This window comes from Idiotropiscis lumnitzeri, chromosome 7 (genome assembly GCF_059441095.1).
Source record: "Idiotropiscis lumnitzeri isolate Australia: NSW breed Sydney's pygmy pipehorse chromosome 7, RoL_Ilum_1.0, whole genome shotgun sequence".
NCBI classification, from domain to species: Eukaryota; Metazoa; Chordata; class Actinopteri; order Syngnathiformes; family Syngnathidae; genus Idiotropiscis; species Idiotropiscis lumnitzeri.
The window spans coordinates 2361911-2389545 of record NC_142397.1 but is presented as its reverse complement, the minus strand read 5'-3'; the positions used below and the strand labels follow the sequence as shown (position 1 = coordinate 2389545).

Genomic DNA, 27635 nt, shown 5'->3' with positions numbered 1-27635 from the left:
ATGTTTAAAAATATATGTTTCGTTTGGGAGGAGAGTCTAAAGGATGCGCCATATATTTTCCAAAAAATCGAGGGAAAAAAATTACATATTGCACATTTTTTTTTAAAACAGAAAAATTAAAGGGTTTTCACTTTGCCTTATGGTCTGAAAAATATGGTAGATTTCATGATTCGACCAATTGGATGAAGTGGAATATGCCACTAATCAAGCCTTTAAAAATGGTTATTTAGGATCAAGAAAAAAAAAGAAAAAAAAAAGAGTCACATTTAAGAATAATAAATCATTTATTGTGCATGGATTTTTGTTGTAGATATCATGGCTATACATAAACATGTTAAATACATTTCTATGATTCCATTCCATTTCCCCGGCCACACAATCAACATTTGCAAAGTGATATGTCTCGTTAGCTGAGTATGTATCGTACAACAAATTGTCATTTTTGGAATGTATGGTGAATGAGGTATAACTGCAAAGATTAAAATGACATAAAAATGGTAGTTTCTCCATTTTTGTGCATATTTGACTTTTTTTTTGGTGGCATTTTTTTTCACGGTTTGTTTTAATCTCTCCAAACTGAACCGTCGATGTTCGAATGGCACACGTTGCAATCAAAAGATCTTTCACGCGAGAGGACGTTTGAGGACCAAAATCAAAGCATATTTGCAAGGTACTGATAGATTTTTGCTATTTATTATTTTATTGACATAACTGCAATTTTTGGACTGAAGACGAGAAAAGTCAAATGTTTTTGATTTCAACAAGTACACAGAAGTCAGAATTATGTGATGGATGGGGTATGCGCGGCATATCATTATTCTCCTTGACTTATATTATCACATATGATATAAAAAATATATATTTTATATATATATATTATATATATATATAAAATAGATATTTTATATATATATTTATTTATTTCACACATAACCCTGGACGAGCCCAAAGTAAAAACCAAAAAATTAAAAATGAACATAGGACTACGGTGTTTCTTCTCTTTGCTGACGGCAAATGAAAGGTAGCAAAAATAAAGGAAATAAAAACACCTTGTAGTGGTTTCTAACTAACTAAATAAAAAAAAAAAACAGAACCTCAACATTTTTCCCTCCCAATAAGGCCTCTGAAACAACATATATTTTTTTTTAATTTGCTCAGTTGTTTCAGTGACTTTTTTTTCTTTTTTCTTTTATAAAAGTGTTAGTGGCGTTAAAAAGCCAACCCAGGCAAAGTCAGCCAAAGTTTTTTTTTTCCTTTCACTGAGATGCGCAAAAAAAACCCCCAAAAAACAAAAAAAAACAAAAAAAAAAAAAGAAACCAAAAAAAAAAAATAATACCCCCCCTTGACAACATCAAGGAAACAACATAATACAAGCAGACATTTTTTTTTTGTGCTGAACATGATTTCCGGAGTCAAGCAGCTGCTGCATGATTGTAAAAACAAGCTACATTAGGGAGTAAAAATAGTTGGATTGGTTAGTTTACTTTCTATATTTCTCATAAGTATGAAATCCAAGCCATTTTTTTTGGTCATCCCTACCGCCACTGTACAAAAATAGGATTTCTCCGCTCACATTTTTGCATCCTTCAACATTCCCCACACTAACAAAAACAAACCCAAAGTGCTAAATCATCTTACATTGTGTATTTTCTCATCATAAAAATCCAACCTGGTTTTAAGTAGTTGATGGATTTAGATAAAGGTCCCTTCATGTGGTCCTCAAGCCCTCACTGTGCAAACTCTCCAGGCAGGTCCCGCAGATACTACACCCGGAGAAAGGGGGGAAAAAAAAAAGAAAAAACAAGAACAAAAACAAACAAAAAAAAAAAAAGCTTCATAGCGGACACGACTGCAAATATAAATAAGGGTTATACACAAACAGTTTTAGCAAAAAGTTGGGGATATTGTGCTTTTGGGGGTGAAATGTCAAATGAGCCCAAAATAAAAATGCACTTCAGTGATTGTCAGTCCAGTACATTTGCATCTGTTCATTTACGGGCACGCTTGATTGACTGATTGAGGTTGGCCACGCTGGTGATAATTGGAGATTAGATTTGATTTTTTTTTTTTGTGAAAAAGAAGTTTGACAACCACTCAAACCTTCAATGGTGAACTTAATTGGAGCTTCAGCCATTTTTGAAGTTCCAATTGTTTAGTCCTTTTTAAAATTCACAAGAGATGGAACGTCCACTTCCATGCAATTCTGTGTCGCCTCCAGTCTCTCCATCACGTGATTACTTTTTTTTTTTATGGCCTACTAAAGCAATTTTATGAAGGCAGCAGCTATCAAATATTCTTAGAATGGATTATTCTATAGAAAATTCCATCAATTCATGGAATAAAAATTGAATTCACCTTCAAGTTGTTTGCAAAATCTTTTTTTTTCCCATTACAATTAATTGAACGATTGTTTTATTATTTGGCATTTTCCCATGATTCAACAAAGCCAAATAAATTACAATCAACTCATATCACACGAGATAAAAGCGAAGGGCCACTCGCATGATGAAGACACCTTTGAGGATGCTTCGGGTTTAACTACACGTCAATTAAAGGTCATACAACAGCTCAAAATAATTATGCAACGGATTATTATTATCATTTTGTTTTTTTTACTGGTAGAATTTTTCCGGTTAATTTAATCGAATCATTATTTTCCATGAGGTGTGATTTCAAACTATTTGTTGTTAAAACATTTTAACAACATTGAATACAAGGGCACGATGAAATTACGACACATTTATACGATTGATGAGTTTGACAATCCTGGTCGAATGTCAGTGACTGGAAGAGTCACAGAAAGGCGTTCAATGGAATAACTTGGATATACGTTCAAAAAAATATCCACTCTGCTCCTTAGCTCTGAAACTGAAAAGTTTGAAATTCAAAAGCTTATAGGTCAAATTAATTCAAAGTTTTTTGTATCTTTTAGATTCATCCCGTTATTTCACCCAATATCCCAAATTTTTTGGGGAGTAATGTACATACTCTGTGTGACAGGAAGCCCCCACAGTGGCGAAGCAGGAGGAGGGGAAAGTGTGTAAAGAAGGGTGAAAAAAAAAAAAAAAAGAATAAAGCTGTAATAACCGTGGTGCCCTGGTGGTGGCGCTCATTTGATGACAAAGTACTGGATGACGAACGCGATGAGGATGGCGATGACGGCGAACACCATGAGGAGCAGGAAGGCGCACTGCTCGTCCGTCAGGCTTCGGCCGGGCCGGCCCGACGTCGAGGTGGACGAGGACGAGGAGGACGTGGACCTGGAGGAGGAAGCAGAGGCGGGGCCGTCGCCCCCCCGCTGGACGCTGAGCGTCACCGTGGGGCTGTAGGGCCCGCTCAGCTCGGGCGCGTCCTGGCACTGGCGGATGGCGCACACCCGGAAGCGGTAGTCGCTGTTGGGGTGGAGGTGCTGCACCGTGAAGCACGTGCCAGGACCTTTGTACGCCTGCCCACAAAGGAATAGGAGAACCATTTGCAACAAGATAATAATATCAAAACCACATCAGAAAAAAGATCGACATTTGGTTATTCTGAACATCTGAGCGGCTTTGAGTGCTGAATAATTTGAGAGCGGAATGCAGACATTTATGTAACATGGCTTCATGATTGAGTACATGTTATTGGTGCTTTATGAGCCTCTTTGTTTTAATAGCTTTGCTACTCTCTTGTGGCATCTAAACCGTCTTTTGTGGGGGTGTTCAATTACCTCAGCACCTACTAATCACGCTCGGCGCAAATAGTGGAGGATCACTGACAACAAACAATCTGGCTTCGGGCGTCTCCTTAAGCAAGTGTATATAAAACATATCTGAAAATGTTTGCGTATCATACTGCAAATTTATAAAGAATACAGCATAATAAAAACTAATATTTTCTGCTAAACTATTATTTGTAACAGGCCTATTTAAATATTTATCTAATTCTATTTTAATATAAGAATAAATCAATTTTTAAAAAAAAGAGTCTGTAGTTGGTCATTTTATGTGCAAAACTCAGTAAGAGTTTCAGCACAAAAAACTGAAGTTCTGAGATCAAACAATGCACACTTGAGTTGTTCAATGTGTGAATTAGAAAATGTGCTCGAAAAAGACGATAGAAATTTTAGTTTATTTTGAGAGTATTACAAAGAGCAATTGGCACTGATTTGGAACAACGGTCCATATAATAATATATAAAACATAAACAATGTATGTATATTTTTATATTAATTACATTTTACCAACACATTTTTGGGTGCAAAATGTCAAAACTAGTGCAACAAATTCTAAAGGACCACTGCTGGGTGGACCGGATTCAAGAACCAAGTGTCGCCTGTGATGAAAATTGCACACATGAATCCCAATCCTCTGAGAAGGCAAAGCCAGACGCAGGCCTCCCACTTCCGCTCGCTTATTGGATCCTATTGTGCGCTGCTTTGACATCAGCGCCCGCCATTCGTCAAGGAGAACAACGGCCTTTGCATAATGGACAATTCTGCCGTGTGAGATGAATGCGAGGGTCGGCGGACGAGCGAGCGTGCGCACCTGCTTGAAGTCAGAGTTTCCCATCATGAACTGCAGAGTGTAGGCGATCGGATCGCCTTTCATGGGCAACAGCGCCTCCCAGCTCACCTCGCAGGAACTGTCATCCACTCGCTCCAGCTTTGGGGCTACAACAAACAAATTCAAGCTTAGCATTCGCGCGGCAACGTGCAACAAATGCCCGCTTAGTTAAAAAGTCAAATCCTGACAGGAGAGCGCGAGGGAGCTTACCTTTGAGAGGGGCCGGGGGAGAGCGCGGGGTGGTGAAGGTGTAAACAGCGGAGAAGGGCCCCGAGCCCGCCTCGTTCAAGGCCTGGATGCGGAACGCGTACGAGGTAGACTCATTTAGCCTCTGCACTTTGTGGGTGTGGCATGTTCCTTCATACAAGGAGATAAATCTGCAATGACAACACGCATGACATGAAAAATTGCAGGACGATGAATGTGAGGTCACAGGGTACCAGTGATTTTGGGGGGAGTGAAAACAAGAGACACTGGAAAACACCACAACATCAAAGAAATGATTCAATCTAAATGACTCAATCACGGTTATCAAACTCAAGGTCCGGGGGCCAGATGTGGCCCGAGAAGGGCAAATCATGTGCATCAACTTTTTCTTCACTTTTAACAACATTGAGATATGAGATATTGCCATTCATTTGTTACCAATCCTTCCCTTTTAAAATAAATTGAAAATTGTTCATTACTGGCTTCTGATTTCCAAACACACTTTCCATCAATTTGTTTCATACATTTATATGAGTTCACATTCATAACGGCTCTCGGAGGAAAACCACAAAAATGAGTGACGCCCCTGGACAAAATGATCACAACATCTCCCTCTTTTTAAGAAACTTGTAACCTTATTACTCATGGAAAAATGATGGCTTAAGTTACCATAAAGACACCTGGGAACTGTTTGACTTTGAACATACAGACCTGCCACTCTTGTCCTCCATCTGCAGCTGATACTGGAGGGCGTCTGAGACGGAGGCTTTGGCTGGCCCGTCGCCCCACTTGAGCCTGAGGGTGTGGTGGCTGAAGGCCGTGCACTCCAGGCGGGGCGGCTGCGGGGGCAGGGGCTTGGTCTTCAGCTTAAAGGTGTGACTAAAAGGCCCGGCGCCCAAGCTGTTCAGGGCCTGGATTCGGATCCTGAAAGAGAAAAAGGCAGTCATCACCTGCCGATTCAATAATTAACAGTATTTTTTTGGGTGGAATCTAGCCTCACTGGTGGGGAAAAGGGCTTATGTTGTAGGAGGTGTTTGAAATGATATTTGAGTGTTTCTGGGTCATAGTTTACCATTTATACTCAGCTTACTAAATTCAAATGATTCTATTAACAAAAACTCTGCAGCCTGAAAGCCTCACCTGTAGCTGGTGTCGGGTTGCAGGTGCTGGATGACGTGCTTTGTGACCGGGCCGACCAGGACGGGCTGGCGTTCACCCAGGTCGATCAGGTAGGATGTGATCTCCGAGCCGTGGTCGCAGGGGGGATCCCAGCAGATCCCCACGCAGGTGGAAGGCGAGTAGAGCGGTGGCGGCCGGACACATTCGTCCTCATCTTCCTCCTCCTCTTCTTCTTCTTCTTCCACCTCCTCAGGAGCGCCAAACCTGGTGAGCTCAGACTCCTTCATGGCGCAGATGTTGTTGACGGCGGCAGGGACCGAGCAGAGGGTCAGGCACAAGACCGCCTCGCTGAAGGGGCCCACGCCTGCCACATTCTGAGCCTGTGAGGACGAGAGATGAAGTTTGTCCACAAGATGGCGATATAACTTAAGGGAAGCTCTCTAAAGCTACTGGAAGGTGGTATATGGCATGGCACACCTGGTATCTATTTATTCTATGTCATACATGTGCTCTCCTCGTACCTGTACCCGGCAGAAGTAGTTGCTGGCGGGCAGCAAGCCCTTCATCTCGTGGCTGAGGGCTGCTCCACTGTAACACAGCTGCATGCTGCCCTCAGCTGCCCCCCACTCAAGACGAAACTCCGTCACTGGAGCCCCGTTGCAAGGGGGGGCCTGGAAGGGGAAAATAAATCAGAAAGTTATTCATAAGGTCACCACAGAATAATGACATCAAGGACAAAATAGTATGATGTAACGAACAACATCTGTTTGCATGTGTTTAAATATATTAAATAATAAATGCAACTACTGGCTTATGTTTATGGGAAAATAATAGATAAAATGAAGGGAACAGTGTACTATACATATATAAACAAATAAAATAATCATATAAATAATTAGTAAAAAAAAAAATAATTAAACCCTTGTAAATCCGGTTAATTGTGTGCCACTAACTCGGTGTTTGCGTCACCTTACCTCCCAGCTGACTACAACACAGCTGGGTGATTTGCACGTGATGGAAGGCGCCTTGCACTGCTCAGGGGCCCCGGGGCCGGTGGTGACGTCGTAGCGTTCCGAGAGTGGCCCAAACTGAACAACCAAACACAATTATTTTAAAATCGGCTTTAGCCTAACATCGAATCAGAGCTCAAGAGACTGAAAAGCCGGAAAGACTGCTTAAAATGTTCATTATCTTAAATACAAAATGATTTCATACTGCATGGTTTTAATACCGTACTTGACGTGAAAAGCTGTACCAAATCCATAGAAGAAAAAAAAAAAAAAAAGAAATCAGCTATAAACTGCAATTTCCAGGATATAGCAGGGATTTCCACAACAGACAAGTACAGTAGATGAATTCCACACGCACACACAGGCAAAAAAAACGTTTTATCCTGTGAACTCCCTCTCTAATAACACAGTACTGTTATGGTTCGTCTTTCTCACCCCCGCCTTGTTTCCCGCCTTGAGCCGGAAGCCGTACGTCCTGCCGGGCATCAAGCCCACGACGGCGCAGTCCAGCTCAGGACCTTGGTAAACCTCCCTGCTCTCCTCCGACTGCGGCCCGCTCAGCTCCACGCTGTAGCACGACACCGGGCTGCCGCCGTCCACCTGAGGCGCACCTGGGAAAATGAAATATAATAAATATATGCAAAAAAAAAAATACAGCGCAAGCCATTTTGGGGTAAACGGCATTTACTCAAGTACTGGACTTTAGTTTCTAATTATCTGTACTGCTTTTTTGTTCATGTTTTCCAATGAATTAAATTGAAGAGACACCAAAGATTTTGATTTTTGTTTGTCATCAACTAAAAAGTGTGAATTTGAGAAGATCCCCCCCCCCCATTTCCTGAGGTCAATTAAGTCTTTCAAATCCTTCTTAGGGTTTATTGTCCGTCAAGTTAATCTTCTCCACACTTTTACGACCGGCAATTGATAAGAACATTAATCAACATTTAATAGAATTTAGCATTTTGAGCGCGTTAATGCTATTACAACTTCATGATGAAATGCGTCAGTTTGCACTTCATCTCTATTAACGAGCCACGGCGAACACAGACCACAGCGCTGTAATGGCGTCTGGCTCTTGCTCTTGCCTGTTTCGCAGATTTGTCACCATGAAAAAGGTTGAAACCTTTAGTAGTTTCCATTTAAACTGTACAACTCAAGAAAAAACAAAGAAAATGTGGCAACCACACGACCCCATCGCAAAGTTGCCAGAGCTTAATGCAATTGAGCCAGAGCCAGAAAGTCCAGAATACATCCCACGCATCGAAAAGCAAATGACTCACCCCAGCGTAGCTGCACTTCGCGGGCTTTGGGCTTGCCCACCAGCCGGGGGGGTGAGCAGGGCCCCGGGGGCACTGCGGGAGTCTGGACCTGCAGGGTCTCCGACAGCTTGCGGAGAAAACAAGAAACAATTTGATCATAACAATTTAAAAAAACACACACACATGCACACACACACACACACACACACAACCCTTTTCTGCACTCACACAGCAAATCATTCGCATGGGTTCAGGACACACACTTATTTATTTTTATTTTTTTTAAAACCAGACAAAATGGCAAACATGCAAGCGTGATGTCACCCGCTTGCCACCGTGAGTCATGCTTCCTTGCAAGGCCAAGGGCAAAACATCCAGGGAGGGTTCGTCAGTTAGCAGACTTGCTGTAGACGAGGAGTTGTCTCAGTAGCCAACAAGCATAGACTGCATTATGTCAGCTTCATCGAAACGCTGGTAAGATTTTCTTACATTTGTGTAGCAGCATGTTTTTATTTATTACTTTGTTGATTTGGGCATTTTACGGTGAATCTCCGGAAATGTCAGCCTTGCTACTCACAAATTCACCCAATTGTTTATTTTTCTGGTGCATTTAGTCAAAATAAAATATTGGGTAAGCTATTTTTTTTAAGGGCAAGGATAGTTTTAAATTATATTTAAGTGTTTTAGAATCAGGCGGCACGGTTGACGACTGGTTACCACTTGCAAATCTGCTCCTGCAAAGGAGTTCTAACGCACAAGAGGTCTCTGGAAATCATATTGCAAAAAGCCGCCAGACAGCTCAGCACAGTTTAAAATAACACTTCCTTCCGTAAGTCCACTTTCAAGAGGAAGTTACAAACATGAAATTCTAATAATAGGTCGCCTGACCTGACTTACAGATCATCATACCCTTTTCCTTATTGTGCCTCCGTTCAAATAAGCAGCCACACAAATCCGGCAGCGTGAAAATGTGTGCGTTTATGAATGACTCACCGGGCTCTGCCCCCCCTCGCTCATGCAGTACACTCTCGCCTGGTAGGAGCAGCCGGGCTTGAGGCCGTCACACACGTGCTCCATGGCCGGGCCTGAATACACCAGCTCCCACGACAAACCTGAGCACGCACGATACCACCACATAATACTTCATTTAACTAGCAATGAACAGAACCAGCACCCCCGCCCGTAAAAAGGCTTTTCACTCACCACTTAATCCCTCCGACATCTCCACAACATACTTGGTGACATCCGCTCCGCCATTTTCTTTAGGGGGATCTAAAACGAAAAGCACAGAAATGAACGTCGTCGCACTGGGTCTACATTTTGCCAAAAGATGCGTACCCCAGGCCAACTTGAAGCTGTTGGGCAGAACTTTGCCCTTGATGACGGGCCTGGAGGGATAACTGGGTCGGTCCGGGTTGGTGATGAAGTCCACCACCGGGCTGGGGTTACTCTTGCCCTCGGAGTTGTACGCTGCCACCTGGACAGGGCAGCGGGGTGCGAAATGAGGCATCAAGACAAAGCCATTAATCTAGTGCATTATCACAGATCCCCTAATTGTGAAACAAAAGATGAAAAAAAAGTGTTCCCTCGCCATGTGAACACAAAGTTGAGAGAAGGTTAGGGTGAGCGAGAGGGTGTTTGCAAGCGGGTCAGAAGGTGCGTGAAAGATTTGGAGCATGGAGAGTCAGGCTGATTGTGTGAATAAAGAGTGAGTCTAGTAGAGAGTCAGTGCAAGAGAGTGTGTGTGAGGGACGGTGTATGAGAGCCAGCGTGTGTGTGTTTGAGAGTACATGTGGGCAGGAGAGTCAACATGGGAGCGTCAAGAGTGTGTGTAGCGAGAGACTCGCCATACGTGTGTGCTTGAGAGGTCAGCGTGAGTGAGGAACAAAGCATGTGTGTGAAGTGTGTGTACATGAGAGTGAGCAAGTATGTACGCATGTGTTGCTCATTGGTTTCCTGTAAGAATCAAGTGAACACTTGCCCCTCCCCTTCCCCTTTTTGTCTTTAATGAGACAGATCTTATTTGCTTTTCCTTGCAACTCTCCCATGTTCCGGTGTTATTGTTGTCCCGGAGAGGGAACATCGCAGAGAGAGGCCGCTCGTTTGGGCAACACTAAAAAAAAGGCCCCGTGAGCGCCGAGTGGCATTTGTGCAATTCAGCGAGTGGCGCACGTGTGCACCAACGTGCTAATCTGGCTGCGGGCCCGCCGAGTTCATCTCATCCGCGCGAAGCATCCGGCAGTTGGATAATTGCAAAGCGGCAAGCAGTTTTTCTTAACGTGAGCAATGGCGGTGTTTGTAATAACCGTGTCGTCAGGACAGCGGAACGGATGTCGTAGTATAACCGCATGCGGCACGCTTGTAATTCAAACAAGCCAGCCCAAGTCAGTAGGACGCATTGCAAAATAAATGACGTGCTCATGCTAACGAGGAGCACAACAAAGCGCTCGACTTCCCGGGACGCTAATAAAAACAGTGTTGTTGACAAGCCTGTGCTGAGCAGCAGCAGGCGCGACCGGCAGGATGCTCCCGTCTAGTGAGGTTTAGAGGCCCGCTGCCACAAATTCTGGCCAAACCGGGATGACTCACAAAGATGCTGTGGGCCTCGGCAGCTTCAACGCCACAAGCTCACAGCAGCGTTCATAAAAGAAAAAAAAGATAAAACAATTCACACATGCACCTGCTGTCATCCACGCACACTCACAAACTTCCAACACAAGGATCACCAGAGTTGCCCTCCCTCAACACCGCTATGACAACCACTATCTGCCTTACCCGGAACTTGTACTTGGTGCTCCTGTGGAGGTTCCTGACCATGCAGGAGAGATCGTCACCGTCATAGCTGGGCTGGAAACCGTAACCCTGGGGAGCGGGACAAGACAGCCGTCAGGGGAGACGCGGCGCCCAGCCAAGTCTTTCAAGACAACAACAACGTTGAGACAAGCGATACGGGCGGGAAGGGGCTGTCACTGACACGGCGCGTGTTTCCAGGAAGCTGCACCAAACCGTAAATGTCATCTGAACAATGTTACCTTCCCTTTAGCGAATGAGGTAAATGTACTGCTTGAATGGTTCACAGAGTCAACCGTGTATGTATATATATATATATTTTTTTTTTTTAAGTAACTGCCTGTATTATTAGCTAAGACTGCGAATATACCAAACTATAATTCCAAAACAAATTTTAGATTGATCACACAATATTGAGCTTGTCACTGAGAAGTTCAGAAACGTCCTCAACAACATTTGCTAACTCACATCGACATACTTCTTTGACACCAATTTCTTCAGCGGTACCTTGACTTATCAGTCAAGTTTGTTCTGAGAAAACGTTTTGCTGCCATCTTGTGGCCACTACGGGCAATTACAAACATTTTAGTGTGAGGGACATTTACATTTTTTTCAAGATTTTGACTATAGCCAAATTTCGTTCAAAGAATGCATGAAGGGTTGCTGTGGGGGGTGCACAGTGAACAACTATTTGCACGTGTTCGGGATGGCACCCTGCCGTGGATATCTATTGTCATCATTGTCAAAAAATAAATAAATAAACGCGCCCTACCGAGCCTTCCTCCTCCATCTCCAGGATGTAGGAGACGCCGTCTTCCTTGGGCGAGCCGCTGGGCCGCTGCCACTTGAGACACAGCCAGGTGATGCCGGCCATCTCCAGCTCGGGAGGGAAGGGCGGCGATGGCACGCTGCATGAGGTGAACAGCTCCACAGATTCACTGAAATCGCTGGGAGATGAAAGAAAGACAATAAAACATGACTTGGTTTCATCGACAACACAAGTTTGACCAAAGAGAAATGTCATCAGGCACAACAGTAGCTGATGCTAATATTTTTTCTTTGATAAAGATGAGATTGCGACAGGGGCTTTTGATAGCAAATTTTTTTTTTTTTTTAATGACAAATATGACTGAGAAATGCACTGTGAGCATGACTCACCGCATGCTTTGAGCTCAACGTCAAGGGCTTTTTTACATGCTGTTCGTCATTCAAGGCAAGAAGTGAGTCATGATTTCTTCGGATCGCGACACATGCTTTCTGTTACCTACCGTGACACATATACGGTTTATATCACACATTTTCATACTCTGTCGGGACTTTGAGACGCCTCAACTTGTCTCGACATTTATCACCCTCATAATCAACGTGGCACGCTAAGATTCAGGCCCTATTCTTTATCTTCGACACAAAAGCTGTGCTCATCTCAACGCCGCCATCTACAGGGATCTGTCTGTCACTACACTGGCTTACAAAGATAAATTTCACAGACAAGCTGGGCGAGACACTTCCACGTCAACTCCATGAAAAATATACCTGACAAAATCTTTGTATTGCACATCTACTTATGGAATCATTTTGCTCCGCCCACAAAGGAACAAACACAGAAATGATGTAATCCATGTAAGGAAGATGACCTACCTGACACCCATGTCATTTTTGGCTGCGAGGCGGAAGGAGTATCTGGAGGCTGGCGAAAGTTTGGCCACTCTGTAATGCTTCTGAGGTCCGTAGTAGCACTGCTCAAAAACGCCCGTGCCCTTCCCCTACAAAGCAATTTGGTTTTTCTGTGACTAATAAGTCAGTTGGCTGCAGCTCAATCGCAACTTGAATGGACAAAATGTACTAAAAACTGGTTGCTTTAACGATTATGTATTCACGCCACTCAGTCATAAAATCCTGACTGGATCGTGTTGCATTTGAGGAGTCATTCAAAAACACGCTCACCTCATCCCATTGAAGAATGTAGTTGTGGACTTTGGAACCGTTGTCGCATGGAGCCTAAAGGAGAACAAAAACAAGCAAACATGACAATGCGACAATGTATGTGTGACACTCGATACACGGTGTGGGCAACACGTTGCCTCGGGTCACTTGAAGCCTTGTTGAGGTACAACGTAACGGACAAGACGCATCAAGCTGTGTGCACCTTTTTTTTTTTTTTAGCTGTTTTAATTAATCCGCTGAAGGTTTGCTGAGACCGCATGCTAGTTTTTGCAAAGCCCATTAACACACACACACTTGTGAACAGACACTAACACACATTTCTACACACACACACGCGCGCACACTTGGGAGGCCATCTTTACAAGCGGAGCCTTTTCCCGCTGGCTAAATGAGAACGTTAATTACACAGGAACCCCCTGAAATGGGGGCCCCAACAACAACCAGAAGAAAGGGCTGCTCTTTTTGCCATGCTGTTCACTTCCTTCCACGAGGCCAGGCCGTCGTCTCCTTGTAAACAAAGAACGTCGATTTGGCAATCCTGTGCTCATTATTGCGCATTCGAGTCGATCCTTTTGTGTTGTCCAACACGACTGAGCACTGAGTGAATATTTAAAATGCTACGTTAGCTGGAGCCGCCTGCTTCTAAGTGACTCTCATAGTTTTGAAAGTCAACACCGGGCATAATGCCTCAGTCATGTTGCTGCCGATCCCGGCACCCTTAAAGCCGACTCATTAACACGGTACCTTCCACTGGAGCACGAGAGAGTTCTTGGTCCCGCTGGCCTTCTTGGGAGCATTGGGAGGTTCTGGCTCGCAGCTTAGCGTGGTGAAGCTCACGGCCTCCGACGGGCTTCCCTGTAAACAGTTACACATGGCCTGGACCCTGCAGGCGGGAAGAGAGCCAAAGAGCAGGTTACGCAAAATGTCCTGCCACCTTTAAAAGCGCCTTATGGCTGACCTGACGTGATAGTCCGTTGCTGGTCGAAGGTCCACTAAAGTTGCACTTAGTTCCTCGCCACTGCCACGAAAGGAAAACTAATCAGTGTAGTGAAGGAGAAATGTGTGGTCCAAATAAAAGCTTTCTGAGCCATCATTTAAAGAGTCTGGCCATCATTCAGTCAGGGACTCTACAGTGAGAACTCATTACTTATTTGGTCGGCAATTTTTCTTTAAAAAAAAAAAGAAAAGAAAAACACTGCAAAAGTTTGATGAATTCTCAACAAGTTTACAACTGCGTGCTTACTGTATTTTATTATGCTCCATTATTATTATTATTTTTTATTATAGAGTTTGTATGAATACATTTTGGAATTATGCGAGTGATGAATTCAGGGCCGTATGAACGGTGTCGGCGTCACTCACCAGTACATGCTCTTGTACTTTCCATCCTTTCCACTAAATGAGACCGACACCTCATAGCTGAGTGTCCCCGCGGGGGTGCTGTCGTCCTCCGTTTTGGGTGCGCTCCAGCTAGCCTCAACGGCCCGGGCCTGAATGTCTGACACCTGCCACAAGTACACAAACACGGGGCTCTATCAGCGATAAAGTGTTATCCGGCCGGCAGGTGTGTAAACAGCGTCTGTTACAAGCGTTTACAGCTCGATGGGCTTCACACACCGAGGTGCCACCTGACACCACAACTCAATAGAACAATCCTCGGTATATTTTCGTGGCCGTTCTGAAACGGACCGAGAAGCCTTTGGTGTCGCCGAAGTATGTAAAAGTGATCCGGACAAACAGCCAAGCTTTGTATGTCGAGGAAGAGGAAGTTTAAGCCTGGGGTGTTAGTGGCGGTTACTGGAAATCTTGGCTGCATGTGCAATTCACAAAAGCTTACGGCACCGTCTGTTTACCACCACTGAGAGTCCGCTCACAATTTTGCCTGGAAAATTGCGCATTGGGTGACAACAGTCAGCACAGCCGTGACATGAAGACCCCCAGCGTATAACCGAACTAGGAAAAAGCTCTTGAATTTGACCAGTGCGTCACAACAAATGCACGGAAGCACATTTGCGTGCTTTTAATGAGTCTAAAAAAATATTTATTAATTACAAATAATGTATCTTTGTTCCTCTCTCTATGCCAGTGATGTATGGCGACAGGCAGACCTCTCAAATGCTCAAAAACAGGATTAAAGAACCTATCAGTGTACCCTCCTGTTGCCATTCAGTCACCAGAATAATAGATTTGTGCTGAAATAAAGCGCCCCGGATTTCACACCGAGTCAGTCGATATGTGCGTATACTGAGATGAGATCAATATTTTAGTGTAAATACATTTTGTGACTTCTATTTGCTGGTGTGCGAAAAAAGTTGTCTCACACGTAATACGTGGCTTCACTCAATAAATGTTGAATAACACTGAATTAGACTTTCAAGTGTGCATAATGGAGTGCCCAGGAAGTGACACAGTCTATATATTGTAACAATATCCTGCGGCCGCCTTCCTAAGCACAATTTCAACAGGGATGCACTGTGACAGTCACAAGATTACGTTGGGTCTCTTTTGAGGAAGCTTAAAAATAGCCTGCGCTCCACCTATGGGGCCCATTGACACGCGGAGGAAGTGGAACAGGTCGAGCACCTTACCAACCCAGGGGGGGGGCACCTTACTCCATTACACCCCACTGTTTCGCATCACAGTCCTTTAACCAAACCCGTGTGGCGGCAAATAGAAGAAGAGACGGGGGGGAGGGGGGAGGGGGGAATAAATAAAAATCCCTCTTTGTATCCGGGCCTGAGACTTCTCGGTTTATCCGGCCGCTTTGAAATGGACTCCCTTTTGCGCCGTTTACAAGGAGCTCAGAGGATTGTGCGGCACATTTTATGAGGTCAAAGAAATTCTATTTCAGCGCTAATCCCCCATTCAGCGCTGGCTAAAACAGCCATTTTGTCTTTTGATTTTTGTTGCTTTAGAAGAACCCCCAAGAATCTGGATTTCTTAGAGAAAAAAAAATCTTAATGTGTTTTGCTATTTTTCCAAACAAAAACTAGTACCATTGAAGTACAGGATTGATATGCAGTATCATTAAGAGTAGTAGTAAGCATTGCATAAAATGTTAACGATACTATTCCATGCTCTTGATGTGTGGTTGCGCCACAATTGTGTGTGTGTCTGAGTGTGAGTGTGTGTGTGTCACTGTGTTCCAAGTATTAGTTCCAGAGTTACTTACTCATTCTCTACCAGTCAAGTAAAAAAAAAAAATTGATTTTTGACGTCTTTAGCCGTCAATGGTAGTCAATGAGTTAAGTAGACTCAATGTTCATGTTTTGTTCTCTGCATTTTTCCACCATCGTCCATATTAAACTTTTTTCACCTGACAAATTTGAATATGCTCTTAACTTCAATCAAACCCTCCTCACACAGTTTCAACATTGAAAACTCCAACTTGAGTATAAAAAGAGGGAGCGTGAATTACGTCCGCGGTTGACCAATTCAACGCATCCAACCACTATTGCCCAAATGGATATTTTACTGAGCCAATCAACATCACAACATTTATTGTCAATACGAGTGGAGCGCCACGTCATTTTAACACATTTGTCTTAAAAGGAAACCCCATTCCATCTCAAGTCAACACATTATGGGAGCGGAAAATTCCCGCGAGTGTGCTCGTCAGCAGGTCAGACTCCATTAGCCGGGCGTCAGCGGGAATTCATCACCGGTGTTAATAGGACGTTTAATGACGCCATGCATTTGCATCATTAGCCCTCTCGCGCAGACGTACTGCTGACGGTCACATAAAAACATGCAAATCCAAGCAAATTGGGCGAAAAGCAAAACATGAGATAATAGGGAGGGCATACGAACCAACGGTTTACTTATGGTGCTCAGCAGCGCTTGCAGGGCCTGTGCAGCTGCATCCAACTCTGGGGAGAGAAAAATATCAATGGAGGAATTATAAAAACAGTCATCGCCACATAAGATCCGTTTTTTTGCTACCGATTGGGCTTTTGCAAATGATGTGCAGTAAGCTCCTGTATGTAAAAAAAAAAAAAAAAAACTAAATTAATAAAAAAAAGACCTCAGTCACTTACGTTAGTTAATCGTAATAACGTACAAATCTGTAAATATATTTTTTAAGTTATGTATGTTGCGTATAAAAACGTATAAAATTGATCGAAAAGACTACGAATAATGAAATAAAGGTGAGAGCCGTAGCTTGACGTGGATCTTCACCCAGCCTAACCGCCAAATCACGGCCTTAGAAAGTGGGTGTCAGAATTTTGTAAATTAGCCGCACTCTTACGTCACAATCTGCGACATTTTCCGAAATTTTGGATTTTCTTGATTGTGTCATTTCACAACTGCTGGATGGGCCGATGCGCCACCGACCCAACTGTTTGTATACATGTAATTAACGCCCATTTCCATTATGTTTTTCCTTTAACCTCGCACAAACTGACAGTAATTTTCTGGTTGTGTACTTGCAACGTAATCTTTAATGATTAATGATGGCAATCAAGAAAAATGCTGGCCGCCCGGCTGCTGGCACTGCTAATGAGGCTCTATTTTCAGCGCCTGAATGCAAACAAACTCCCAAACATCCGCAAACACCACAGCCAAATGTAAACCTTCCAAACTGCCTCCTCTTTCACGAGTGGTGGGAAGGAAAGAAAAAGTACTAAATAGTTGCAGGGGTTTCTTTTCCGTTAAAAATATAATCGACAGTAACATTTTTAATTTTACTGTTGCATTTCTGTAGTTTTTACTCTAAGTTGAATAAGTACAACTTTTACCATATTTTTTAACACAACTATCTGCATATTCTATTTAAGCACATAGCATGAGAACATCTCTCGCCTTTGTCTTTAACCCACTGACCTTCAGCCTCTCCATTTTTGCCCCGGCCCGCTTGCCTGTCCAACGCATGCTCGGCTTCGGGACCTTTGCCTCCCACGCCGTTGTGGACGTCGGGCGTCGTGGGGCTGCCGCAGGTCTTCCGAGGCGATGGGGGAGGGCTGTCCTTCACCTGCCCTCCGCCGCTGCCTCCCTGACGGTCCTTCAGTTTCTTCTGGAGCCGCTCGTACGTTTTGCTCGTTCTGTCGTCTCTGTGGACGAATGCCGGCCGTCCGTGTTGGGTGTGGGAATCTGCAGAGACTGAATTGAAAACCAAAGTAAATACAAACCGGGCGGTCAACATTTACAAACACGCCGACAATATCGAGGGGATCCCGTCATATCGGGATTGGAGTGATTCAAATGGCATCGCAATTAGAGTCAATTGTATATGACATCGAATTTGGAGTCATTTGTTGCGCGTACGATTAAAAAGCATGGTAATGGCAGTGAATCGTATCGAAATTGGTTCACATTCGAATTGTATCATAATAATTGCAGCAAATCACACTTTATAATTTTGAGTCAATTGTAACTCATTCTATCGTATAATAACTAGAGTGAATTGTGAATGTAACGCATGTGCCACAGTGACGCCGATGCACATACACATCCAGATGAAAACCAAATTGGGCGCCGTCTCACCCTGCTCTGAGTAGATGTGAGCCGGATGATATTGGGAGATGTACTGCGAGCTCATGTCGCCCACTCCGCCCACCATGCCCGTGTACAGCTGAGGGGGCGGGGGCATCATGGCCGGGTGCGGGATAAAGGCAGGCAGGTGGGCGTGGGGGGGTGGCGGCGCATGGTGGAGAGGAGAGTGGCCGCCCGGGTGGAACTCGGGTTGCTGTGGCAACACCAGCACCCGTCGCACTCCGTTCTCCTCAATGATCTGGAAGACGACATCCGTGTTATTTTTTTTATTTTTTTTTAAATGCGATCTGCAGAAAAATTATGTGAAACTCGACAAATTCCAGCAGTACACCAGATGACCTCTCACTGCACCAGTAGTTGGGAATCAATGATCTACAGGATGCTTACCTGTGAAATGTAACCAGGAGGCACATAGATTGGAGGCACTGAACCGTTTGGAGACATCATGGGAACCTGAGCAGGACCTACAGAAAGGCAGGGGGTGGGGAGAAGAAACATCAAAGACCCAAAGACAAACAAAAGTGCAGTCAGGAAGGTCACAAGTGGCTCTTCTCACAAATGCTTTTGTCGTCATCATGCTAACTTGCTTGTACTGTTGCTTTTGCAAGGGGTACAATAATCCAGGTCGAGCCTTGTCAGGAATTTTGATACCATATTGCAGCCTTCCAAATAAAACACCTCACCGCAAATTGGCATCTGCGACCAGTCGTCAGTCTCTTTTGAGTTCCTGGTGAGTGTAGGAAATGTTCGCAGTACCAATTGAGCATAGACAAGGATTGAAATAACTGTTGGCCGACGTGCATGGCGGCGCAGGCGAGCATTAGCGTGACGGTACACTGCTACGCCTCATTATTAAATGAGAATAGGAGTTGCGCGTGCCTATCAGACGACTGAACTGAAACACCAGAAGGAACTGTGTAGACGCTCTTCAAAAGGCGTGCTAACTCGCACTTAATTATCATCATGGCCTGCATCTGGAATTAGATTGCTCATTTCATATATTAAAAAAAAAATAAATAAAAAACCCACAAGATGACCACTCAGCCAAAGTGCTGAAGAGACGACGACAACGTTTCCTGCACGGCCGTGGCCGGAGTGCAGCCGCTTTGAGGCAGCTCAGCAGAAAGCCTGTTTTAAAGCGAGTTATGAGAACGTCAGACATAAACACTCGGGACCCGAGCCCCACGTGTCATGCGAGAGGTCCAGAAAAATCCAGCACATACTGACCTCCGGACGACCCGCTTGTGGGGGAGTTTGTCTTCATTTTTGGGAGCTGGCGTAAGCACAGAGCAAATGGGCAACAAATACGAGCCTCGCAAGTCCAAAGGCTTGCCTTTGAAACATCACTGACAAGCCTCAGCACCGCCTCCCGCTTTATGTGCTCACAGTCAGGCATAACGCGCTACCTTAAGAGGGTTGTACGGTTTCAGCTGAGTAATATTTCAATTTCGGGATCAATTTTTAATCACTTGTCACTGGAACGAAACTTAAGTAAAATGTTTCTTTTCCTAATTAAAGTGTTGTCACTTGTACTGCACGTGTGCCGCATTATGTGGCGTCCACCAACGATGAACGTACCAGTCGACTCAAGTCCACGTGCTTCTGTACTGACCCTGAACACTATTTGAATCGGAAATGTATAATCCCCCCCCCCCCCCAAAGCGGTTCCAACCCAATTGGCCTCGGCTACCATAATCATGAAGGTGAAGCATTAAAGGGGGCACTCTGTGCCCGACTGATTCACTCATCCAATATTAGTTTAATGTTTCCGATAAACAAGCAGGGCACAGTGTGACAAAGGTCCAGAGTTCATTACAGCCATCTCGGCAGAAACGCACATGTACCAGTCAATCAAAAAGGCAAAAAAGTCGGCCTGTGATATAGGACACCGTGAAACCGGAAGTGACATTGTGATTACTGTTACAAACAAAAATATGCCAACCGAATAAAACTGAGCGGTGTTCCACACACAAAGTGAGGTCCAGCTTGAAACGACGACGACTGACAGCTAACGATCATGACAGATGACGACGATGGCAAACTGCCGCTGATAAATGTTCAATACGGTAAACAGACGACGACCGCAGACAACAATGATGATCGACAATGACGGACGCTACACTTGACTACAACAGCAGACCAACCAAAATCGATGACTTACGATAACACAATAACCGACAACCATGGCTGACGACTGCGATGATCGACTAGGACAAACTATGGCAGATGACAACGACTGACTATTAAGACTGGAGATCAGCGTCCAGGACATAACTACAACGAACGACAACTGATTGCTAATATGGTCGACAGCAGACCATTACCAAAGGTCGACGATGACCGATGACGGTTGGCGGACAACGGACTACCACTGACAACTAGGACGTGCATTCGTTGTTGGGCAAAACTGACGACGAAGGCAGACAACACGACTTGATGAATATTACACCAAACGATTATCACAGACTTCTCTGAAAACATGAATGATAAACAGCGTCACACCCGAATATGTCCTGTAGGTGTTTGACAACCGGCTAAGAAGTTTACTCTGACAAGACACTTGCAAGACAGAGGCGGGGACAAGCTTTCTGGGCCCACCTCACCGTGAGCTAAGCCAGCCTGAGTGAAAGGCGAAAAAAAAATGAGTCAGTGCTTGAGAACACTCAGCACAGCGAAGATGGTGAGAACGGAAAATCTCCACAAGGGAATCTGGCCGAGTGAAAACTGAATGAAATGCGGTTACACTGACTCCGCCCTCGTTTTTTTTTTTGGGGGGGGGGGACTAATAAACATCGCTGTGTGGTACACCTGCCTGACGACTGATGAGGCTTATTCTAATTAGCCGAGTCTGGACAACACAGGATGTCCAATTTTTGACAAACGCCATTAGCATCCTATCTGACTTTTTTCCCGTCAGCGCAGAAAGGCGGCTTCATGGGAAGCCGCGTTTGTTTAAGGTAACAAACATGGTGGGAGGAGGAGGTGGGAGGTACTTGTTTTGCATCAGTCTGACGCACAACTTCTGACAGAGATCAGATAGAAAGGACCCCCCAACCACCATCCTCCCCTCCCCCTAAATCAACTGGAACATCGGCTGTGCTGACGTGGCTCTAGAGTGCCAGGCTTCCAGCGAGGGTTGACAATAAAAAAACATCAGTCCTCCTCCACAAAAGTGCAGGCTGACACCGAGCCAAGACGAGTAGCCATTTGACCTGTGGGAGACGCGTTCGGACGACACAGTCATCAATCGTCAAAGTCACATAAACTGTCCGAAAGCTTCTGTGTGTGAGCGCGGTACACATAGAGACGTTTTTTAACAGCTTTCTAAAACACTTCAGTTCTCATCCCCATTGGCTTGAGAAAGCTCAAAGTGAGATGCGGCATTGACTGGGATTCTAAAAAAAAAAAATAAAAAAAATCAGGAGAGCCTCTCATCAAGGAGTCGGCATGAAACCGACTGAAATATTCCATGAAAACGGTGCTGAGTGAAATCTCTCAATTCCATGTTAAATGGGCATTGTGATCGTAAAGCTGCAGCAAGGGTGCTTATTAATCACGTCTAATAAATTGACTTGGCACGCACATTTAAAAAAATAAAAATAAAAAAAGAGCATGGGGAACGCAGACAAATGAACCGATCGTGGTTAATAAGTGCAAAGCGTTGCATAAAGAGGCAAAGCGTGAGACTGTCAAAAAAATAAATAAATAAAATACTAATTGCAAGCAAGTACTTCCCCCCGTCGAATCTCATTTATAGTAGCGGCTAAAAAAGGAAAACGTTAGAAACCGTCCCTGACCAATAAGTCATTCACAGCCATTTCCAAACCAGTTCCTCCTGTTTCAGAGCTTTTGGACTCTTATGCCCGATTGGGTTTTATTACAAGTAGAAGTCTCTTCTTTCAGCTGAAAAAAAAAAAAAAAAAAGAGTTTGACCACCTTTTTCAATTCTTTGAGAATCAGCAGGATAGTGTGAGTTGGTTTTTGAGAAAATGTGGAGAAAATAAGATTTTTGAGGAAAGAAACATGGCAAGCTGAAGAAAGTGACTTTGATGATATAATTTTAGTTCTATTGTGACACCTTAAAGTACTTCAATCATTTAATAAAAAAGGTAAAAAATAATTACAAATATATAATAAAAAAAAAAGTGGCGTGAGAGACGCCAACTTTCTGCCGAAATAATCCGCTCGACGTTTCTATTCTGTGATTTGACGCGCTCGTATCTTTGAAGTCATCAACTGCCATTGACGGCTAAAGTCGTTTTGTTTTTTTAACTCGGCTGGAAGTGAATGACTTAAAATACATTTTCTGATTCAAATCCATTTTCGTGTTAGAATCCATTTGTTTGATAATCATCACAGGTCTACCATCTGACATTGATGCGCTACGTTGACGTCAACTATAGAAAAATTCCTATGCACTATTAGTGACGGGGCAGTAGGGAATGAGCGAATGATTCGGAACACATCGTTTGTCTCCGAATTTATTTACAGAGGGCCCTGCAGTCTTGCTGGCGTGGATGACGTGAACAGTAACCTTCATGCTTGTGCCTATTACAGAGCAGAAGCGCTCCAAGCCAGATGGCGCTACAATGAGAGGAAGGCCATTGCCACAGAGACCAGGTTGTTTTTTTGTTTTTTTCTTAACCCCCTCCAACGTGTTTGTTCTTGATGTTTACAAGCCCACACAAAAATAATGTGGACACTCCTCAAAGACTAAACTTAGATGTGAAAACATTAGCAGTTTCTTCACCGTTCCCGCCTCCCCCTCATATCGACGGAGCAGTGGGAGAATGAGTCACGAGCTCAGTCATCCTTGGAGCTACTCGCCGTGGAAGCTGTGAATGAACGCGAGCAACCCCTTGAAATTGAAGGGGGCGGAGGTGGCGAGCATAAAAATATCGGACTAATGCGGCTAATGTGATGTTTGCGGGGTCAATTACGTGAACCGTATGCGACGGGCTTGAGCTCGGGAGAGGATATGAGAGCTGCCGCCGTTTTGGTGCTTTAATCTAAACATGGGTGCGGCCGTTTTATGTAACGCTTACGCCGCACTCGAGAACGAAAAGATATGTGTTGAGACATTAGGCTTGTCCGGCATTGATTGCTTTTTTTCTAGATTGCATTTTTTTTGTTATTAACCAACAAATTGTGTGTGAGGTTCAGATATTATTGTCGTCCTCTTGGTGTCCCCATCCTCACATTCCACACAATAATATCTGAAACTTTGTGTGTGTGCCTGGCTTTTAAAGGCAAAAATCAGGCCTGGTAAGTGACGTGGGTGTCAGCGAATGAGATGGGAGAATTGTCTGTGGTGAACTCAAGTTAGCTGCAAGCTTCTTGCTGTTAACTGGCGCAGTGGGTCTTCATTTTCTTTTGTCATTTTTTTTTTCTTTGTGAAAAAGCCTGACGTGGGTTCAGGGTCTTGGACTTAAGCTGGCTCATAAGGACGTCGCCAAACAATGAAACAAATCAAAAGTTTAAAGTAAAAGTACGGCATGAGCAGCCGCTTACATTGACTTAACAAGACGAGAGTTAATTGACATGCTGCTACATCTCATAAAAATGCAAAACGGCCCCGGCACGGCGGTGTCAGATATGGCGAGGCCTGGGATGATGCAAATTTGGGTGAGGTGAAGGAGGGGGGGTCCGTTACGCAACCAGTGGAAAGGTGGGAATAAAATAAAATACCTGCAACCAGGGCGTTTTTCAGGATGCAGATTTAAAATAGCAAAAGAGATCAGAATGATTGTATTCGTTGTTCTTTCAATTTTCCATTATGAATCCAAAAACTTTTTTTTTTTCAGATTTGCATTAGCCAACTTAAAATGGGGGGGGGATAACAGACTCTCCGGATGTCTCTGCGAGCGTTCTATCCGACACGCCACAGTGTATGGCTGGCTGCTCTCTTTCTGCCACCGGGGGACCGCTTCAAATCCCGCCGACGGAAAACAGGCTAGGCGCATCTGCAGCGCCATCAGGACCCATAGCAAGTGCCTCGCAGCGTTGGCAACGGAGTGAACACAAGTGTCTGACAAAGTGGGTCGGATGAGGACGCAGAACCAATCGGGGAGGATGCCACACCTCTGTAATCGGGCTCGACAAACCCAACTGGCAGCGATGAGCCAGACAATGCATCAGGCCAGGCGGTGTGAAAGACAGCCTGATGAACAAGTGGCTCAGAGGAACTCATCAAGCCCCCAAATAAAAACAACTCATCCGTCATTGTACGGACCTGACAGCCGATCTGTGCTTTCACGTGGGTCGCTTCATCGGAAGATCTGACAAGTCTACAATAAAGTGCGCTACAGTCTTAACGCGGCGCACTCGTCCAGCTTTCAGTCTTTCCAGATATAAATGCAGCTTGAAGCGAGCACACTTATCCTCTTGAACTGATGTCGCTTTAGTGATGTTGAACAATTTGTAACATTTTAAAAGCTCTTCAAGTCCAAAACTATTCAAATTAATTCAATTAAGCGAAACAAAGTCGTACCACTTTCTAACTGGTCTGCATCTCTCACAAAAGACGATTCGATACTCGGGATGTGATATGATTCAAGGACGATACGGAACAAAGCAAAAACGATTTTCCGCTTCAAATCTGGATTCATTCCACTACGACCAGCATCGTTTTCTTTCTTTTGTCCAAGTATCAACGTACTATTCCAGTACCCGAGTATCATGCAACCCTGTTGAGGACACGCCAAAACAAACCAAGCAAACAGAAGCGCGCGCACGCATGCACACACGCTCCTCTTCTGCCTTCCTGCGACGCAAGCGGTGAGTCATCCTTCTATTCGCGTCACAAAGATGAGTGCACCCTGTGACAGACCAGTTAGTAGCAGCCACACTGATCTACAGTAGGCACCTCTTTAAGCTTTTTTTTTCCCCCCCTCCGTCTGACAGAGACACTATGTATGCTCAGCCCCTATTAGGACGCTTTATGCGGCTCGTAATGGGCGGCCAGTGCACCAGCGACGCACTCGGGCATGGAGTGGGGGAAAACAAAGCACAGATTGTATTTTTGTTTTGCTTTATTTGCTTCCTCCGCGTCATTTTAGATCACTGCCTCAAGTCCTTTGTCATCCAAACCTGGCATGCCTGGGGCCAATTGTCCACGCTTTTTGTCTCATCTTTATTCATTTGTGTCATAAGGTAAAGGCGAAGGCGAGGCACACAAGACAAAATAGCATTGTGTGTCAACAATGACATAGGCGGAACGGCTACAAAAGGTTCCCAACGCGAAAACATTGTGTTGTGTCACTTGTGTTATGTTTTCCAATCCATCTTTGCAGGGGTGGGCCAAGTATGGCATGCGGGACCCGTACTACCTGTGACAACTTGTATTTATATTTTATTGCGGCCGTTTGACACATCGGTGAATAACGTGAGTCAGAACGACAGAAAGGCCATTGTTACAAATTATCTGTCATTGCGCTGATTAAAGTTTTGCGTATCAAATATTAGCAGTATCGACACTTGGTATCGGTATTAGTGAGTATTGGTATCAGTCGGAATAAAGTGGTATTGAACAGCCACCTTTTTTTTTTTAAACCTAAAGTGGCCCATCTGCTCCTTTTAAAAATCAGATGTGGCTTTTGAGCACCAAAGTTAAAATTCAACTATTTTAGTGGTTCTGTGGCTTTTCTGTGACATACTTCGCTGTCCTGGCTACTCCGTAAAATGTGACAAAAGCGACAACGCAAACGCCATCAGATCAAAGGTGCATCTTTCACATCATGATCCCACGTCAGAAGATTTCACGTTTGCCATTCAGACATCACCCGGTGAAGCAAGATCTTGACGCAACAAATTGCTTTGAACACGTGACGATGCGAAAGTGTGTGTCGGGTGTTAACGTTCACACTTTTTTCCCAGTATGGCAGCAGAGACTTAAATACAGGTATCAGGCCACCTTGCGCCGGAGGAAAATTGCCAAGTAGACTCCATCGGATTGTGTGCAGGTAGCAATAATGTACTTCATTGACGCGTTTAAAAAAACACGTTCGCCAGGAAATGCAGCGTCTCGCTGTAAATGGCACCGGCATGCTTCAGGTGGACGGGAAGAGTCATGGCAGAGGTCACCAATGTTGTCATTGCTGCTGTTCATAAAAGGGAGGAATGAATGAAGTCAACTCGGCAATTTTTCCACTTTCTGTGGTGGCATCAGAGCCAATCTTGCAATGCTTGAGCAAAAATGTGCTTCAGAAATTTGGCTTAAAAAAAAAAAAGGCATGAAATGTGGAGAGCTCATTAATTTAAGTAAATTTGCTTTTGCTCAACTTACTCATAAATCGTAATGATACATCTTTTAATACCTAATTGAGAGTTTGAAGTAGTTGTAATTATCCAATTAATCCACAGTTTCGATCGTCGTTTATCGTTTACAGATTTTTTTCCATTTAGATTGAGCAAATCTTCCGAGTTGCAGCTTCTCGACAATTGATTATCTTTGGGTTGAATCAAAACAAAACATTTGCTTTCACTTTGGAAAACAATGATCCAATTTTTTTTTTTTCACACAGGCCGAACCAATCACTAAATCCGAATTTCTTAATGCTTATGCATTTTCTGCACTGAAAAATTGAAATGTCATGTTTCATAAAGCGATTTTTTTTTTTTTAATGCAAGTGATCGCCAGATCAACTGATTATTAAAGAATTGTTAGTTGCAGCCCTATTGTGAAGTTTTAGAAAATGTTCCAAGCAAGTGAAAAGAAAAAAAAAAGTCTGGTGATCAGACTCGTCCTGGCAGACACTGCCAGGCTTTTTTATAACGACAACTGTGCAGGACCTCTGCGTGAAAGTAGACCATTTCAAACAATAAAAAGATCCTCATTCCGAACACACGTGGCCTTTCCTTACCTGTGATACACTGAAACTGACCATCCTCTCGTCGAATAGTAAAGGCTTCACCTGGGTTTACCTGCACCAGGATTACCTGTGAGAGAGAGAGGGGGGGGGGGAAGAAAAGCATTTAGCAAAAATAGCTAATTAAAAACACGCTGGAAATGGAAATTTACTTGTAAATGCGAAGTGAGTTTATTAGTCGGGCGGGTTCTTCCACAGCATACAGCGGAAAACAAATACAGCTGTACCTTGGCTTACCCGGGTTTTATAACGTCTAATTACTGTACACACTTGTAGCATTTGTGTGCTAGATGCGTGACTTGAAGAACGGGAGTGGGTTATACAGCGCATAAGCTTCTGGGGGTGAGTGAACGCTCACGCAGCTCCTTGCGAGTGTTTTCATTTTGTATTGGTGGGTTTGACTG

The 27635-nt window shown here is 44.1% G+C and overlaps 1 protein-coding gene across 2 annotated transcripts in view; it reads right to left on the bottom strand.

The window, feature by feature from the left end:
- Positions 1-265: 265 nt before the first annotated feature.
- Positions 266-27635, bottom strand: part of fndc3a (fibronectin type III domain containing 3A) — a 43525-nt gene continuing 16155 nt past the window's right edge. Inside the window, exons 4-28 of one of the 2 annotated variants that reach the window (XM_088300712.1) lie at positions 27226-27301; positions 18752-18828; positions 18356-18602; positions 17696-17971; positions 16682-16740; positions 14234-14376; positions 13830-13889; positions 13616-13754; positions 12872-12925; positions 12566-12690; positions 11700-11874; positions 10913-10999; positions 9476-9614; positions 9341-9409; positions 9131-9249; positions 8159-8264; positions 7314-7489; positions 6843-6956; positions 6390-6539; positions 5890-6248; positions 5461-5673; positions 4753-4919; positions 4525-4649; positions 3089-3446; positions 266-1764 (exon numbers count right to left, since the gene is read on the bottom strand). In XM_088300712.1, the coding sequence (XP_088156838.1) occupies positions 3111-3446; positions 4525-4649; positions 4753-4919; positions 5461-5673; positions 5890-6248; positions 6390-6539; positions 6843-6956; positions 7314-7489; positions 8159-8264; positions 9131-9249; positions 9341-9409; positions 9476-9614; positions 10913-10999; positions 11700-11874; positions 12566-12690; positions 12872-12925; positions 13616-13754; positions 13830-13889; positions 14234-14376; positions 16682-16740; positions 17696-17971; positions 18356-18602; positions 18752-18828; positions 27226-27301 (3591 nt within the window). In that variant the 3' untranslated portion in view covers positions 266-1764; positions 3089-3110. Of the gene's footprint in view, positions 1765-2721; positions 3447-4524; positions 4650-4752; positions 4920-5460; positions 5674-5889; positions 6249-6389; positions 6540-6842; positions 6957-7313; positions 7490-8158; positions 8265-9130; positions 9250-9340; positions 9410-9475; positions 9615-10912; positions 11000-11699; positions 11875-12565; positions 12691-12871; positions 12926-13615; positions 13755-13829; positions 13890-14233; positions 14377-16681; positions 16741-17695; positions 17972-18355; positions 18603-18751; positions 18829-27225; positions 27302-27635 lie in introns of those variants that run through there. The other variant, XM_088300713.1, reaches the window with a different exon arrangement.